General features: G+C 34.7%; 1 protein-coding gene across 3 annotated transcripts in view; it reads right to left on the bottom strand.

The window, feature by feature from the left end:
• Positions 1-2,263: 2,263 nt before the first annotated feature.
• Positions 2,264-15,180, bottom strand: part of LOC108972161 (putative glutamate synthase [NADPH]) — a 26,128-nt gene continuing 13,211 nt past the window's right edge. For 2 of the 3 annotated variants that reach the window (XM_018938663.1, XM_018938664.1), the window contains 13 exons: positions 14,765-14,767; positions 12,875-13,041; positions 10,116-11,407; positions 8,256-8,614; positions 8,023-8,168; positions 7,136-7,245; positions 6,436-6,569; positions 5,223-5,554; positions 4,821-5,142; positions 3,602-4,764; positions 3,225-3,542; positions 2,811-3,151; positions 2,264-2,658 (listed from right to left, as the gene is read on the bottom strand). In XM_018938663.1, the coding sequence (XP_018794208.1) occupies positions 2,516-2,658; positions 2,811-3,151; positions 3,225-3,542; positions 3,602-4,764; positions 4,821-5,142; positions 5,223-5,554; positions 6,436-6,569; positions 7,136-7,245; positions 8,023-8,168; positions 8,256-8,614; positions 10,116-11,407; positions 12,875-13,041; positions 14,765-14,767 (4,830 nt within the window). In that variant the 3' untranslated portion in view covers positions 2,264-2,515. The remainder of the gene's footprint in view (positions 2,659-2,810; positions 3,152-3,224; positions 3,543-3,601; positions 4,765-4,820; positions 5,143-5,222; positions 5,555-6,435; positions 6,570-7,135; positions 7,246-8,022; positions 8,169-8,255; positions 8,615-10,115; positions 11,408-12,874; positions 13,042-14,764; positions 14,768-15,180) is intronic. The other variant, XM_018938665.1, reaches the window with a different exon arrangement.

Raw genomic sequence — 15,180 nt, 5'->3', positions numbered from 1 at the left:
AAATGAAATTGGCACAAAGGATCGCATTAGGGAGGGGCATATTTGAACGTAATTTTTTTGCAAAAGTGGGCGTGGCCCCGCCCCCTACTGTGTTTTTTGTACATGTCTCGGAAACTACTATAGCTATGTCAACCAAACTCTATACAGTCGTTTCCTTCAGGCATTTCCATATACAGTTCAAAAATGGAAGAAATCGGATAACAACCACGCCCACCTCCCACACAAAGGTTATGTTGAAAATCACTAAAAGTGCGTTAACCGACTAACAAAAAACGTCAGAAACACTAAATTTTACGGAAGAAATATCAGAAAGAAGCTGCACCCAGGCTTTCTGTAAAAATTGAAAATGGGCGTGGCGTCGCCGACTTATGGACCAAAAACCATATCTCAGGAACTACTCGAACAATGAAATTCGGTATATAATATTTTCTTAACACCCTGATGACATGTGCCAAATATGTGTGAAATCGGTTCACAACCACGCCTGAAATCTCGGTTATCACTTTATCATGCGAGAGTATAAAATGTTCGGTGACACCCGAACTTAGAACTTCCTTAGTTTTTTTATTTATCAGCAATCGTGTCTGTCAGTGAAAAAAACGCATCACATTTACCCAGAAATTTCTCCGAGGGATGTCATCAAAAAATTCCGAAAAAATTTGTTTATGAACCTCACGATATACCTCATGATATGTGAAAAAAGTTCTATTGTAGAATAAAAATTTCTAGGAAAAAAAAATGTCAAAAAAAACTGGTCAGGTTACCGTACTGACGTCTTAAAACTTCTTACTTGGTGCTAAGAAGTTCCAATAGAATGATAAAGAAGGATTTTTCATTTGAGCAGTTCATCAGTTTTAACCCCAACATTTTTGTCATATTTTCAATAGGCCTTTTTTGACAGATCACGCCTGAGTCGCGTCAAGGTGTCATGTTATTTTTGTTGAGTACAAATCGTTAAACTTTCTTACGAAAATTCATGTTCTAAAAAGAGTGTTTTCGCAATCTTCGCTCAATTCATGGTCAACATAATCGGCTGAATGAACGTACTATTTGCAACAATATTACCCATCTTGAGACCCAGCATTCATTATTGGATAATTGGACCGAAAAGACCACGTTCAGCACGCAGTGAAGAAAATGTAGCACCCGTGGCTGAGAATTTACACGAATACCGTGAAGAGTCAATCTCGGGGATATTTGGTTTCAAAAAGACCGGCGTCATTTCCCACACATAGCACCAATAAATGGATTTATTGAGAGAACACTTCGGTGAACATATAATTTCACATTTCGGATCGGCCAATTAACCACCAAGATAGGGTGATATCACACCGTTAGACTTTTTCATGTGGGGATATGTAAAGTCTAAAGTCTATACGACCTTAGAGCAAAACATCACACTCGTCATTCGCCAGTTACTACTCGAAATGCTCGAACGAGTCAACGAAAATTGAACTCAATGATCATCTGAGACGAGAACGCGGCTAACATTTAAAAGAGATAACATTCAAAAAGTAAATCCTTTAAATTTTATGTTTTCTATTTTTTTTTTTTTTTTAATAGAGATGCTTGAATTGGATCACCCTTTATAAAGCAATAACTAATGAATGAATTTTAGTAATTACCATATTCATTTTGTCGCGAGTAAGAATTGAATTGATTCTTTTTTTCTATTAAAGATTTCAGATGTTTAATATATTCCCAATCTCTATTTCTAGGTTGATGACACAAATGAAACTCCGACTGAAAACAGTTGAAGTTCGTATTATCAAATTTAATATTATCTAGCAGTTGGATCGCAAATAATTTATCGTAGATCTCCAATCGAGACAGATAACGAATACTACAATCTACTCTATATGAGTAGCTTGTTCTGTAGATTGAGCATGGTTCTTGAACTTAGGAACCAGTACAGCTCCGAAAACATTAACCTGAGTTGGATTATCTTTATTTTCACGCTCCCTCCATGCACGCCTCTTGTGAATTGAAAGCCAGGGATATTTAGAACTTGTATTTGTTGGTGGCAAGGCAGGTTGCCTTGAGATACGTACGGGCCTAGAACCGACTCAACAACGCGGCACCTAACATACCGACCTACTGCAATAGCAAGTATAACAGTATAACTCTAGCAGCAGGTAGTGAGGCAGAGACAGATTTTCCTTGAATTGCCGACATTGCTCAATTATGCCATAAAGTTTTCTGAGTCGTTAAGTGAAAAAAAATTAGTATACTCTGTTCAAAATACATAATAAACTACTATAAATAGTTTTCAACGCAATGCTTGTTAAAGCTGTAACATTTTGGTTTATTATCAAATTATGTTTTACTCTGTAATTACAGATGATTCACAATTATATTATTATCTTACATTTAAACGCAAGGCTCAGCGCGCTAAATATATATATATATATATATATATATATATTTTCCTTTTGAAAATTATATATATACTGCTGAATACACTGACTTCTTGAAACTTAAAAATAAACGACACAATCATGTTTAACATATTTTCTTAGATCTTGCGAGTTATGTCTATAACACCGCCAGGACCGGGTAGGCTGCTGGGAGAACCCATCAGATAAGTATCAATTTGCCGCGCAGCTTGTCGTCCCTCAGTAATGGCCCAGACGACCAAGGATTGGCCTCTTCGGCAATCTAGAATTAAGCGGTGTTTGTTAGATTAAGAATTAATTTTGAAGTAAAAAAAATACGGGTTGTAAATATGCGAATGCCAAAAAGATGTTACATTGAGCAGACGCAAAACATTTAAGTACTATTACATGCATACAGAACAATCGTAAACTTACCACCAGCGGCAAAAACTTTAGAGTTAGAGGTCCCGAATTGGCCATTGCTAGCTTTAATGTTTCCGCGACCATCAAGGTCAAGCCCAAGTTCTTCCGGTACTGTTTTTTCAGGGCCTAAGAAGCCCATTGCCAGTAAAACTAGATCTGCAGGGTAATACTTCTCGCTTCCAGGTACTTCAGACATTGACCATTGTCCTTTGGCATTTTTGGTCCATTCAACCTCAATAGTATTTATAGCTTTTATACTGCCATTTTCTGCTATCAATTCTTTTGTTGTCGTGCAGTACTGACGTGGATCGCGGCCGAATTTCACACGCACTTCTTCATGGCCATAATCAACTCTATAATTCAAAAAAAAAAAATAATATTATTAATAAAATTGTACATATTAGAAAAAATACGATTATTAAATACCTGAATACTTTAGGCCATTGTGGCCACGGGTTGTCGTTAGCACGATTTTTGGGTGGTTCAGGCAATATTTCAAAAGTGGTAATACTTTTGGCTCCTTGTCGTAAAGCCGTGGCCATACAATCGCAGCCAGTGTCGCCACCACCGATTATTATTACATGTTTATCTTTAGCTGATATTATGTCATTTTGACCACCGAGCTGTTTCTTTTGTTGGGCTTCAAGAAATTCCATAGCAAAATGTATTCCGTTTAAATCCCTGTTTACTAGATTTAAGTCTCGCGGCGAAGTGGAACCAGTTGTAAGTAGTAATGCATCATACCTGAAATAAATTATTTTACATGTCATTTTTTTTCTTTAATCTGCTTTCAATATACTCACTCTTCTAGTAACGTTGTTGCTTTTATATCCTTGCCAATATATGTTTTCGTTCGGAACTCTATTCCTTCATCAGCCATCAGATCAATACGGCGTTTCACTACTGCTTTAGATAATTTCATAGTCGGAATGCCGTACTGCAACAAACCGCCAGGCCTATCATTTCTCTCAAAAACAGTAACGAAATGACCAGCTCGATTCAATTGACATGCGGCGGCTAAACCAGAAGGTCCAGATCCTACAATTGCTACACGTTTTCCCGTACGTATACTAGGAATGTCAGGTTTCATCCAACCTTGCTCAAATGCATGATCAATAATGGCACATTCAATATTTTTGATCGTCACTGCCGGCTCCGATATCCCTAAAACACAAGCCCCTTCACAAGGTGCTGGACAGACTCGACCAGTAAACTCAGGAAAGTTATTTGTTTGCAAAAGTTGTTGTAAAGCTTCTTGCCAGTTGTCTTTAAAAACAAGATCATTCCACTTAGGAATGATATTTCCCAAAGGACAACCATGAGCATTCGATTGACAAAAAGGAACACCACATTCCATACACCGTGCAGCCTGCGATTTCAAATTTTTACGAATATTTTGGAAATTGTAAACTTCATCCCAATCTTCTTGTCGCGCATTAGCGTTGCGGTACATATTTGCCTCTCGTTTGTATTTAATGAAACCTCGGATTTTATCCAATGGCTGCTTTAAAGGCATATCTTGCGTGCCATCTTTTATTAGTAGTGTTTCTTCTATATCTTTAATAACGGGTTCAACAGCTGCGGGCGATTTAGCAGGCTTGATTTCATTTGTATTAGAAATTTGAGTGTTTTCCAGTTCTCGTAAGGCTTTTTGATATTCGTATGGGAATACTTTCACAAATTTGCTCTGACTTTCAGTCCAATTGACGAATACTTCTTTTGCCACTTTTGAATTTGTTTTATTTATAAAATCCTCCAGCAGACTCTTAATAAGAGTTATATCTGTCTCAAGTTCCAGTGGAAGCATTTCAACAGACTCTGGATTCACTTTGCTTTTAAAAGAGCCATCAACGTCATAAACGTAAGCTATTCCACCAGACATTCCCGCGGCGAAATTTCGACCCGTCAATCCTAGAATAAGTACCACACCCCCCGTCATATATTCACATCCATGGTCTCCAACGCCCTGAAATAGATTAAAAATGAAGTCAATATGTTAAAGGTAGAAATCACTGAAAATACCTCGACAACAGCTGTAACACCAGAATTCCTAACACAAAAGCGTTCAGCCGCTATACCTCGGAAATAAGCAGTGCCTTTAGTTGCACCGTACAAGCAAACGTTGCCTACTATTACATTTAAATGCGATTCAAATACTGAATTGTCAGGAGGAACTATTACGACGCTGCCACCACATAAACCTTTGCCAACATAATCGTTAGCATCACCTTTTAATGTGACATTTACGCCGGTCGATAGAAATGCGCAAAAGCTTTGTCCAGCAGATCCTTCCAACGATATGTCGATGCTTTTGCCAAGTGGTAGACCATCCTCTCCATATTTGCTGCAATAAATAGATTTATGGTAATGAAAAAAAAATAACATACAGAAAAGATGACCAAGTTCTTAAAGAGATAAGCTCACCAGGCTATATGATAACTAAGCGTAGAACCGAAAGCACGCTCCTCGTTGTTTATACGCATTTTGATATTAATTTTATCTTCTGAGCCGTTTACAACGTTTTGTGCCATTTCAATAAGCTTATTGTCAGCCCTTTTTTCCAACTGGAAATTTTGGCTTACAGAACCTCCTACTATGTTTACTCCGGGCCGCAGTTCTAAAGCGTTTTTCAATAGTAGGGATAGATCTAGGTAATCAGGTTTATTATTTCTTCTTTTGATTACTTGAAGTAAATCAGTACGTCCAATTAAATCTTGGAATCGACGAATTCCCAAATTAGCCATGATCTTACGAATCTAAAATGAGAAATTTGTGCTTTTATGATTATAAATTCATCATTCATATGTTGTTTAAGGTAACCTCCAAAATGAAAATTATTGCCTATGAATTTCGAAATTTAGATATTGCTCATTATTGTTTTCCACCTTTTCTTTAATATTTTAGTCAGAATTTGTTATAATTCTATAAAGGGGCTAAAGTCGGATCAGCGCAAAAAAATAAGAATGTTTTCAAAAATTATTTTTGCAATAAGCTAATATTTCGATATTCAAAAACAAAATTGGGAGATTTTCGAATTCGCGTTGTATGTCTATAACTTCGAAAGCTAATATGGTATCGCGGTGATTACTTTACATAAGTAAAATCATAAAGATCCTTAAAAAAACTGTTGATCGTTTTTTCCAAACGTTTACAGTTGATGACAAAAAATAAAGTGCTCTTCCTCGCGTGGTTCGAATCAATTCAGCCATTAAAACTGTTCAGTTCACTGCATTAACAGAAATCTCATAGCATGCAGAAAACAAATTATTCCAAGGGTTGAACGTGGTCAAGCTCCAGCTGCTAAGTGGTTTGGTGGGGAGATTCCTGTAAAGGCGATAGAGTTCTTCACTTCTGTGATAAAGGGGATAAAACTGGGGCGAGTCTACCAATAGGAAAATTTAGAAGGTGTGATATAAGAGTCAAGCAGTACTCTCGTCGATGGAGAGCATTGAATCTTTCAGCAAAATTCTGCTCCAGCACATAAGGCAATATTCCTGGTTTTATTAGTAAATCAACCATTACTGTTTGTAAGGTATAGTTTTTTATGGCAATACCATCCAAATTTAAGGTAGCAATCAAAAAATTTCTATATATTTGCTTTTATTTTTTATATCTTATAATATCCAATCATACTTACATCTTCTGCTAGCATAAAGAAGAAATTAATCACATGTTCGGGCTTTCCGGTAAACTTTTGGCGGAGTACTGGATCTTGTGTTGCGATGCCTACTGGGCATGTATTTAAATGACATTTTCTCATCATAGTGCATCCTGAAATGAGATATATTGAAAATACATTTATAATAGAAGCTCTATGTGAAAAAAATTTATGTCTTTTTTATTTACAGATACTTCTACGAGTCAAGTTGAAGTTAAAACTTGATATATTATATTAAAATTCTTGATTTGATTTTATGATGATTTATCTATTGGTATATCTTTCTTATACTTTGAATATGAGTAACGACAAGATTTTTGATAATATGTTTCATATACCGATGTGGAAAATATATCTCATTTGAAAATACGCAGACCGAAATTGTAGTGCTTAATTTTAGAAAATTAAATACTGGCATGCAAATTGTTTTCTTTTCATATCCACCTGAGAAAGAAAAGAAATATATATATAATAAGAAATATAGATAAATTACCATATTACTCTTTGTTATAGTAAAAGCTAAATAACCCCAAGCTAAAAGAAAACTTTAACAAACTTCATAATGTAAGTATTACAGGACAGAGTAAGATTAAAAGCTTTGACTAAGAAATATTCATATACATATGTATGTATATATATACATATATCTATAATATATAGCCTAATTGTTGGTACTTACCCATAACAATTAAAGGAGCTGTACTGAAACCGAATTCATCAGCACCAAGTAACGCCGCCACCACAACGTCAAAGCCGGTACGCAACTGACCATCAGCTTGAAGTATAACCCTGTAATAAAGACAAAAAGAGTTTTCAGTCAGTAACACAAATTTTATATCAAAATCTAAAAATTAAAGTACTGTTCTTATGCTAGATGTCGATTTGTTTAATCACTTGATACTGTTAGCTTTATGGACTAAATGCCGCACCCGCTTATAAGGTGTATAGAAAAAAATCCAATAGCCGATAAAGCGTTGTCAAATAACGATTTCAGCTTCTCCCAATTTGTTAAGTTTCAAAAATAAAAAGATACCATAGCGCATAGCGACGTTCCTACAGATTAATAATCTTTATGAAAATGTTTTTAGACCACAATTGCGGCCGCAATCTTGGACATCGTACAGGACCTTTTTTTTACGTGTCATTTCAACAATATATTTAACTATTATACTAAATAAACATAAAAAAAATCATTTTTTATTCGTCATGAATGAAAAATTGCGAAAATAAGTGATTTTTCAGAGGACCATACTGAGACGATCCCTTAAAGAAACCTTATTTACTTTATAATTAAGTTTTCTTACTTTCCCCGTTCTTATAAACAATCTATTACTTCTAAGTATTGTATTATCGTCTAGCATACTTGTGCTTTCGATTCATAGACACCCCTTGTGTGTTTATTCTGAAATAAACTTTTTGCGCATTTATACAAATTCACAATATAATTCTCTAACTTTAATTCTTAATTGACAGGCAAATAATTTGTTTGTACAATTTTCGTGGATCCTTATTTGTTTTTTTTTTTTTTGTTTTTTTTTTAAATAAATAATTTTTTATTTCAATTACCTTGAACGCAGATTGTTTAAAACAAGAACTTGATGCGTTTCGGCCACACCCAATTCCCATGGTAGTCCAGCATGCTTAATACCAGTCCAAGAGCTTGCTCCTGTTCCACCGTCATGTCCTGATATAACAATATGTTCAGCTTTACCCTGCAAATACATAAAGTTTTTTTTTTTAGAAAAGTATTATTTCATTTACATATTATTTTTAATAAATATTTTTATTTTGATAATAACCTTAGCAACTCCGGATGCTACTACTCCAACTCCGACTTCGGAAACCAACTTAACGCTTATTCTTGCATTCGGATTTGAGCATTTTAAGTCATATATAAGCTCTGCTAAATCTTCAATCGAATAAATGTCATGATGTGGTGGTGGTGAAATAAGGCCCACACCGGGCACGGAATGCCGAGTTTCTGCAATTTCCTTCGTAACTTTATATCCAGGCAGTTCTCCACCTTCTCCAGGTTTTGCTCCCTGGGCCATTTTAATTTGCAGGTCGTCCGCATTTGCCAGATATGCTGCCGTTACTCCAAAACGACCTGAAGCAATTTGCTTTATAGCCGATCTCCTACTATTTTGTGGGTCTTTTTCTGTAAAGCAATAAAAACATTTTAGACTTTATTAAACACTATCAATTTATCTAAACACTACTCATAGAATAGTAAATAAAAAAGGAAAATTATTTAAAAGAGAACGGAAGCGTTAAATTAAAGTGTAACAGAACATTTTTATATTCGTAATTTGAAATAATAACGGCATGAAAACAAGTAAACATCGACTGTACCGAAGCTATAATACTCTTCACATTAAAAAAAAAAACTTTGATTAGCTAGTTTGCATGGCAGTTATACGCTTTAGTGACTCGTTCTGAACAATTTCTCTGCTGATTGCACAGTTACATGGACAACAACCCTGCATAATTTCGTGATTATCTCCTCAAATGAAAGCGTTTTCCATGCAAACTCTGAATTCTGATCATTCTGTTTGTATGGCAGCAATTGCCATAGTGATAAGATGTGAACAATTTTTCGGAGATTGCATAATTGCCTTAGGCAATAACCCATGCCGAATTTCGTGAAGACATCTTGTCAAATGAAAAAGGTTTCAATACAAGCACTTGTTTCCGACCGTTCAGGTTTAGAATGTGCATAATTTGTGATCGTCCTGCAGATAATACATATATATGACCTGGTCTACGGTAAGGGGATCTTAGGTGTCAAAAAATCAATTTTCACTTTTTAATTGATTCGGATGGAAGATGAGATGCGTTTTTTTAACAGCTGTTTCCCAGAAAACTAGTTTTCGCACGTTAGCTCCCTTTTCGTAGACCACGTCACATATATACTTTTTGGAGTCTCCGAAGTTCCCCTCTAAAACAAATGGATTGTAATGAAATCTGGTATAAAGGCAACCGAAAGAGACGAAATTTTTGATATTATGTAACCTATTTTTGACATAAAGACATATGATTGACAGAATAAAATAATYCCTAAGTTTCATTAATACAACTCACACATCGACCAAAATATATGGTATAAAGTCAAATGAAACTTTTAAAAATCTTCTGTTAAGTACATATAGGAGCCCCCATTGGAACCTATGGCACAATTTTATCCATTTCAGCACTATGCACTGCCACTACCAGCTGAAGACGTTCTCCAAGTTTCATGGCATATTTTAGATATTAACAGCTATTTTCGGTAAAAAGACAGCCATAGGAACTCAGGTAAACATATTCGGTATCTGGCGGCTTTATTAGTTATAGCCCGATTTCGACTATAAGATAGTCCTGTGAATATATGATTATATACCGACTTTTGTTAAAATACCTCTTGAGTGTTAACGAACATATGGATGTAGCAGGTTTCATCATGATATTTAAATTTTTGCTCAAGCTAGCGCTTGCACGGACAGACGGACACACAAGCAGTCACCCGGAATTTAACTCCTTTCATCATCCTGATAATTTATATATATATATAACTCCATGTACATCTCGATTAGTTTTACAACCGTGTAAGTATGCAATTTTAAAATTGTATGAATTCAATAATTTATTTCAACAATTATGATATATGTATGTATACTCACCTAAATACCGATCTGCATTTTCGCCACCTTCACCAGTATTACTTTTTCCTCCAATACGGTTCATTGTAATAGCTAAAGTTTGATGTGCTTCAAGAGAAATGCTGCCAAAACTCATAGCGCCAGTAACGAACCTTTTCACAATTTCTGATGCTTCCTCCACTTCGGATATATCTATTGCTTTTCGATCGGTAACAAACTCAAGTTGACCTCTAAGTGTGCATTTCTTTACACTGTCTAACGTTGTTGCTTTAAATGCCTCAAAAGAGTTCCAATTTTTATTTATTGTCGCTTCCTGAAGGCTTGCAATAGAGGCAGGTTCATTTATATGAGCCTCGCCTCCATTACGCCAATGATAATTGCCAGGATTTCGCAAGATACGAGTGTCGCACAACGTACTGCCATATGCCATATTATACCGCTCCAAAGCTTCCTTTGCTACCATTTCCAAACCAATTCCTCCGATCCTACTAGCAGTTCCTCGGAAGCATTTATTTATGAGCTCTGCACCTATTCCTACAGCTTCAAATATTTGAGCACTCTTGTACGATTGTAGTGTACTAATGCCCATTTTGGCCATTACTTTTGCCACTCCCGTTTCTATAGCCTGGGCATAGGCACCATAAATTTGTTTGTCACTTACATCAGGACTAATGACGCAATCATCACGTAATGCCTGTGCTAACTCAAAAGCCAAATAGGGGCATATAGCATCTGCACCATAGCCAAGTAATACACAAATATGGTGCACTTCTCGTGCCTCAGCTGTCTCTACTATAATACCAATTTTCATACGTTGCAAAGTTTCAATTAGATAATGATGTAATGCACCCAAAGCAAGTAAAGCTGATACAGGTACTTTACCATGCCCAGCATTCCGATCAGAAATAACGATCAACTGATAACCAGAAGATGCAGCGCGGTAACCCTGTCGGCAAATATCGTCAATGCAGTCAATATAGCCTTTAATTCCATCTTCAAATCTAAACGTAATGTCCAAGACCTTTGTTTTCCACCCTCTATGAGAGTTTCGCTTCAACAAATTGATGTCAGGAATACTTAGAATTGGATTCGGCAACCATATCCGATGGACTTGTTGGTTTGATGGTTGAAGTAAATTTGCTTCGGGTCCTATAGGGCATTGCATGGACATTACAACCTTTTCACGAAATGGATCGATGGGTGGATTGGTTACTTGTGCAAACAATTGTTTGAAGTATTCGTACGGCAACGGTTGGAAAGCAGATAAACATGCTAGTGGGGCGTCGTTTCCCATCGAGCCAAGAGCTTCTTTTCTGTAATATTAGTGAACGCGGTGATTATAGACAATAAAATTATATACATTATTATTATGTATTATAAAAAAAAAACTGATGATATGCTATATGAATTCAAACATTAATAAATAAAATATAAATTAAAGAAAAGTTTAATTGTTAAATTGTATTAATCCACAGTTAACTATAAAGATGACGATGCGAATGAATTTTACGATATACATATGTCAGTCCATTTGTGTAACGGTAAAATTAAAAATTATCTCAAATTTTGAAAGTTTCAAATTATTCAGTTTTTATCTAAAAATTGTTTTGAATTTGCAAATGGGAGAGGTTTATGGAAAAAATTTATTTCCAGCAGGCCAACGATCCCAAACATACTGCACACACATAGTGAAGATGTGGTTAATTCACAAAGTACCCCATCTGATATTGCCACCATCACAGAGCCAAAATCAACTTTAAAGATTGCTCTAAGTCGAATGGCAAAATATCAATTTATAGTAGACAAAAAATGTATACCTTTATTCGATTGAAGGATATTAAAGGTATATTTGGTCAACTTTTTTAAACATTTTTTACAATTTTCACGTTTTCCTTGGTTCTTAATTTTTTTTAAGAACGAAATGCTTGTTATATCTAATTTTATTTATATTCCACATGAGAAAAAATATTATATAATCTTTAATAAAAAATATTCAATTTTCAAAATATCACTTTTGTGATATTTTTAAAATGTATACTGTAGGTAATGTAAGGTGAAAAAATCAGATGAAGTTTAAAATTGTTTTATTTTAATAACAGGAGTGTAGGCCGATAACATAAAGCTGTCCTGTAAACATATTCGTAGAGCGACTTCGGAGACATCGGTCAATCAAGCAAGCACAAAACCGTCTAAAAAATTTTATCAGCTAAAAATTCGTGAGAATTCAGAGTCACAATACTTAACTTAGGTCTACGTTGACTTGAAAAAGTGCTCAACTGAAAAATATACCCCCTCATTTCATTAAGGCATATAGCAAATCGATTATATATTATATATACATACATATGTTATATGGAAAGTATGCGAAGTCGAATCTCAGATTCTACTTAAACATAAGAATGTCAAGAAAATGCTATTTGCCAACACTTCACATGCTTACCGTACGATTTTTATAGTCCACTATAAGGATTTTGGGATTTTCTCAGACAGTTAATGCTATTTAAGTCTCTTAGGAAGCATAGCTATGTCCACTTTTCAAAAACTGTTTAAACTACAGATGCCCTCCCTAATATGATACTTGAACTAAGTCTTTGTGACTTAATGCTGGCATAATCCGTAAATCAAATCGTCTCGTCATCTTGAATCGACGGAGTTTAATATCACATATCCCTAGAGGTACCTTGATTAGTTTCAGGAGTTACAAAGTACCGTTAAATGAACAAAATAATAATACTATGAAATATATGTGAATTAAAATGAAATTATAATGTTATACATACCTTGTGCTGAACATAGGTACAAGAAGCATATTAACAGTTTCGGTTGTGTATCCAAAAAGAAGAAGCCTTGGGTCCAATGGGTAATTTTTCAGTGGGTTTATAACAGATTTATTGTCGACTGAATCATCTTGTAATATGTTCGCATTGCGTATTTCATCAATAGTTATCTAGAAAATAAGATATTATTAGGAATAAAAATTATATTAGCGACTGTGGTGACTGTAACAAAATTATCGAAATTGGTGATAAAAACTGCTTGGAAGAGAAATTTAATGTTATTTATATGTGCATAATAATATTCAAATTCTTATACTGGCTAATCAGGATCAAACTAACATTTAATCTCTATCAGATGAAAAACTAAAGCAATGTTCAAACACCGTTAAACCCTTCGGTTGTTTTATTTAGTAAAAGTTACATCGTTATATATATATAATTATATATTTATGTAAATAATTAATAAATATTCCACTTTCTTAAAGATTATTATTGTTACTATTATGAAATACAAGAAAAAACTTTAGCTATAATAACCATTCACAATTAAAAAAAAGCGTTTCCATACAAAAATTTGATTTTGATCGATGAGTTAGTATGCTATAGGTCCGATATCGGCGGGTTCGACAAGCAGCTTCGTGGTCTCTCACTCGTAAATAACAGGATAACCATCATTAATTCACTACCGGCTAACAATTTCTGCAGCCTCTGCATGACCGAACACAAGAAACTATCACACTATTAAATAAGTAAGGAAGGACTAAGTTCGGGTGTCACCGAACATTTTATACTCTCGCATCAAATACCGTATTTGTGTAAAGTTTTCTTCCGCTATCATCATTGGTTCCTAATGTATATATTATACAGAGAAGGCATCAGATGGAATTCAAAATAGCGTTATATTGGAAGAAGGCGTGGTTATGAACCGATTTCACCCATATTTCGAACATGTCATCAGGGTGTTAAGACACTATTATGTCCCGAATTTCAATGGTCGAGTAGTTCCTGAGATATGGTTTTTGGTCCATAAGTCGGCGACGCCACGCCCATTTTAAATTTTTACAGAAAGACTGGGTGCAGCTTCTTTCTGATATTTCTTCCGTAAAATTTAATGTTTCTGACGTTTTTTGTTAGTCGGTTAACGCACTTTTAGTGATTTTCAACATAACCTTTGTATGGGAGGTGGGCGTGGTTATTATCCGATTTCTTTTTTGAACTGTATATGGAAATGCCTAAAAGATACGACTCTATACAGTTTGGTTTACATAGCTATAGTAGTTTTCGAGATATGTACAAAAAAGTTAGTAGGGGGCGGGGCCACGCCCTTTTTCCAAAAAAATACGTTCAAATATGCCCCTCCCTAATGCGATCCTTTGTGCCAAATTTCACTTTRATATCTTAATTTATGGCTTAGTTATGACACTTTATTGGTTTTCGGTTTTCGCTATTTTGTGGGCGTGGCAGTGGGCCGATTTTGCCCATCTTCGAACTTAACCTTATTATGGAGAAAGGAAATACGTGTACCAAGTTTCATCATGATATATCAATTTTTACTCAAGTTACTGCTTGCACGGACGGACGGACAGACAGACATCCGGATTTCAACTCTACTCGTCACCCTGATCACTTTGGTATATATAGCCCTATATCTGACTCTTTTAGTTTTGGGACTTACAAACAACCGTTATGTGAACAAAACTATAATACTCTCTTTAGCAACTTTGTTGCGAGAATATAAAAACAGTACATTATTATGAGAAAATGTTAAACAACCTAAGTCTTTTGAATACAAAAATATATGTATTTGTTTATAATTAATTGTCAAATTTATAACTAAATGTCAAGTATTGAATACTTGTTTTGCAACTTACTTATTTACAAATTTAAACTTACCAACTTTAGTTCCAATACATAAAGGTTGCAATAGAGAAAATATATATGTAATTATATCGTTTTTTTAAGTATTAAGAAGATCAAATATGAATAATAGCAGCGTCAGCAAAGTAAGCGAAAAAAATGACTAAATATAGTCATTATGGTTAAAAGCGCGGAGTTGCTAAGCGTGCGCAATAGGGTGGGTCAAAAAACAAATACAATGAAAATATCGTACATTTTTATCGGGTATTTAATGCATTTTTGCAGAAATTATTGTGTAGTAAAAGTAAAAACTTATTCCGGTAAGGAATTAAACTTTCTTAGCATTAGTTGATAATTTATATAATCAACAAAGTTGGAAAACCCTGATACAGCCTTAAGTTGGCGCTAAAATCACCGGTGACTTATGATATTACATAAAAATAGTAATATAA

This window comes from Bactrocera latifrons, unplaced genomic scaffold (genome assembly GCF_001853355.1).
Source record: "Bactrocera latifrons isolate USDA-ARS-PBARC rearing strain unplaced genomic scaffold, ASM185335v1 scaffold_381, whole genome shotgun sequence".
Lineage (NCBI taxonomy): Eukaryota > Metazoa > Arthropoda > Insecta > Diptera > Tephritidae > Bactrocera > Bactrocera latifrons.
This window is presented reverse-complemented; position numbering and strand designations above follow the sequence as displayed.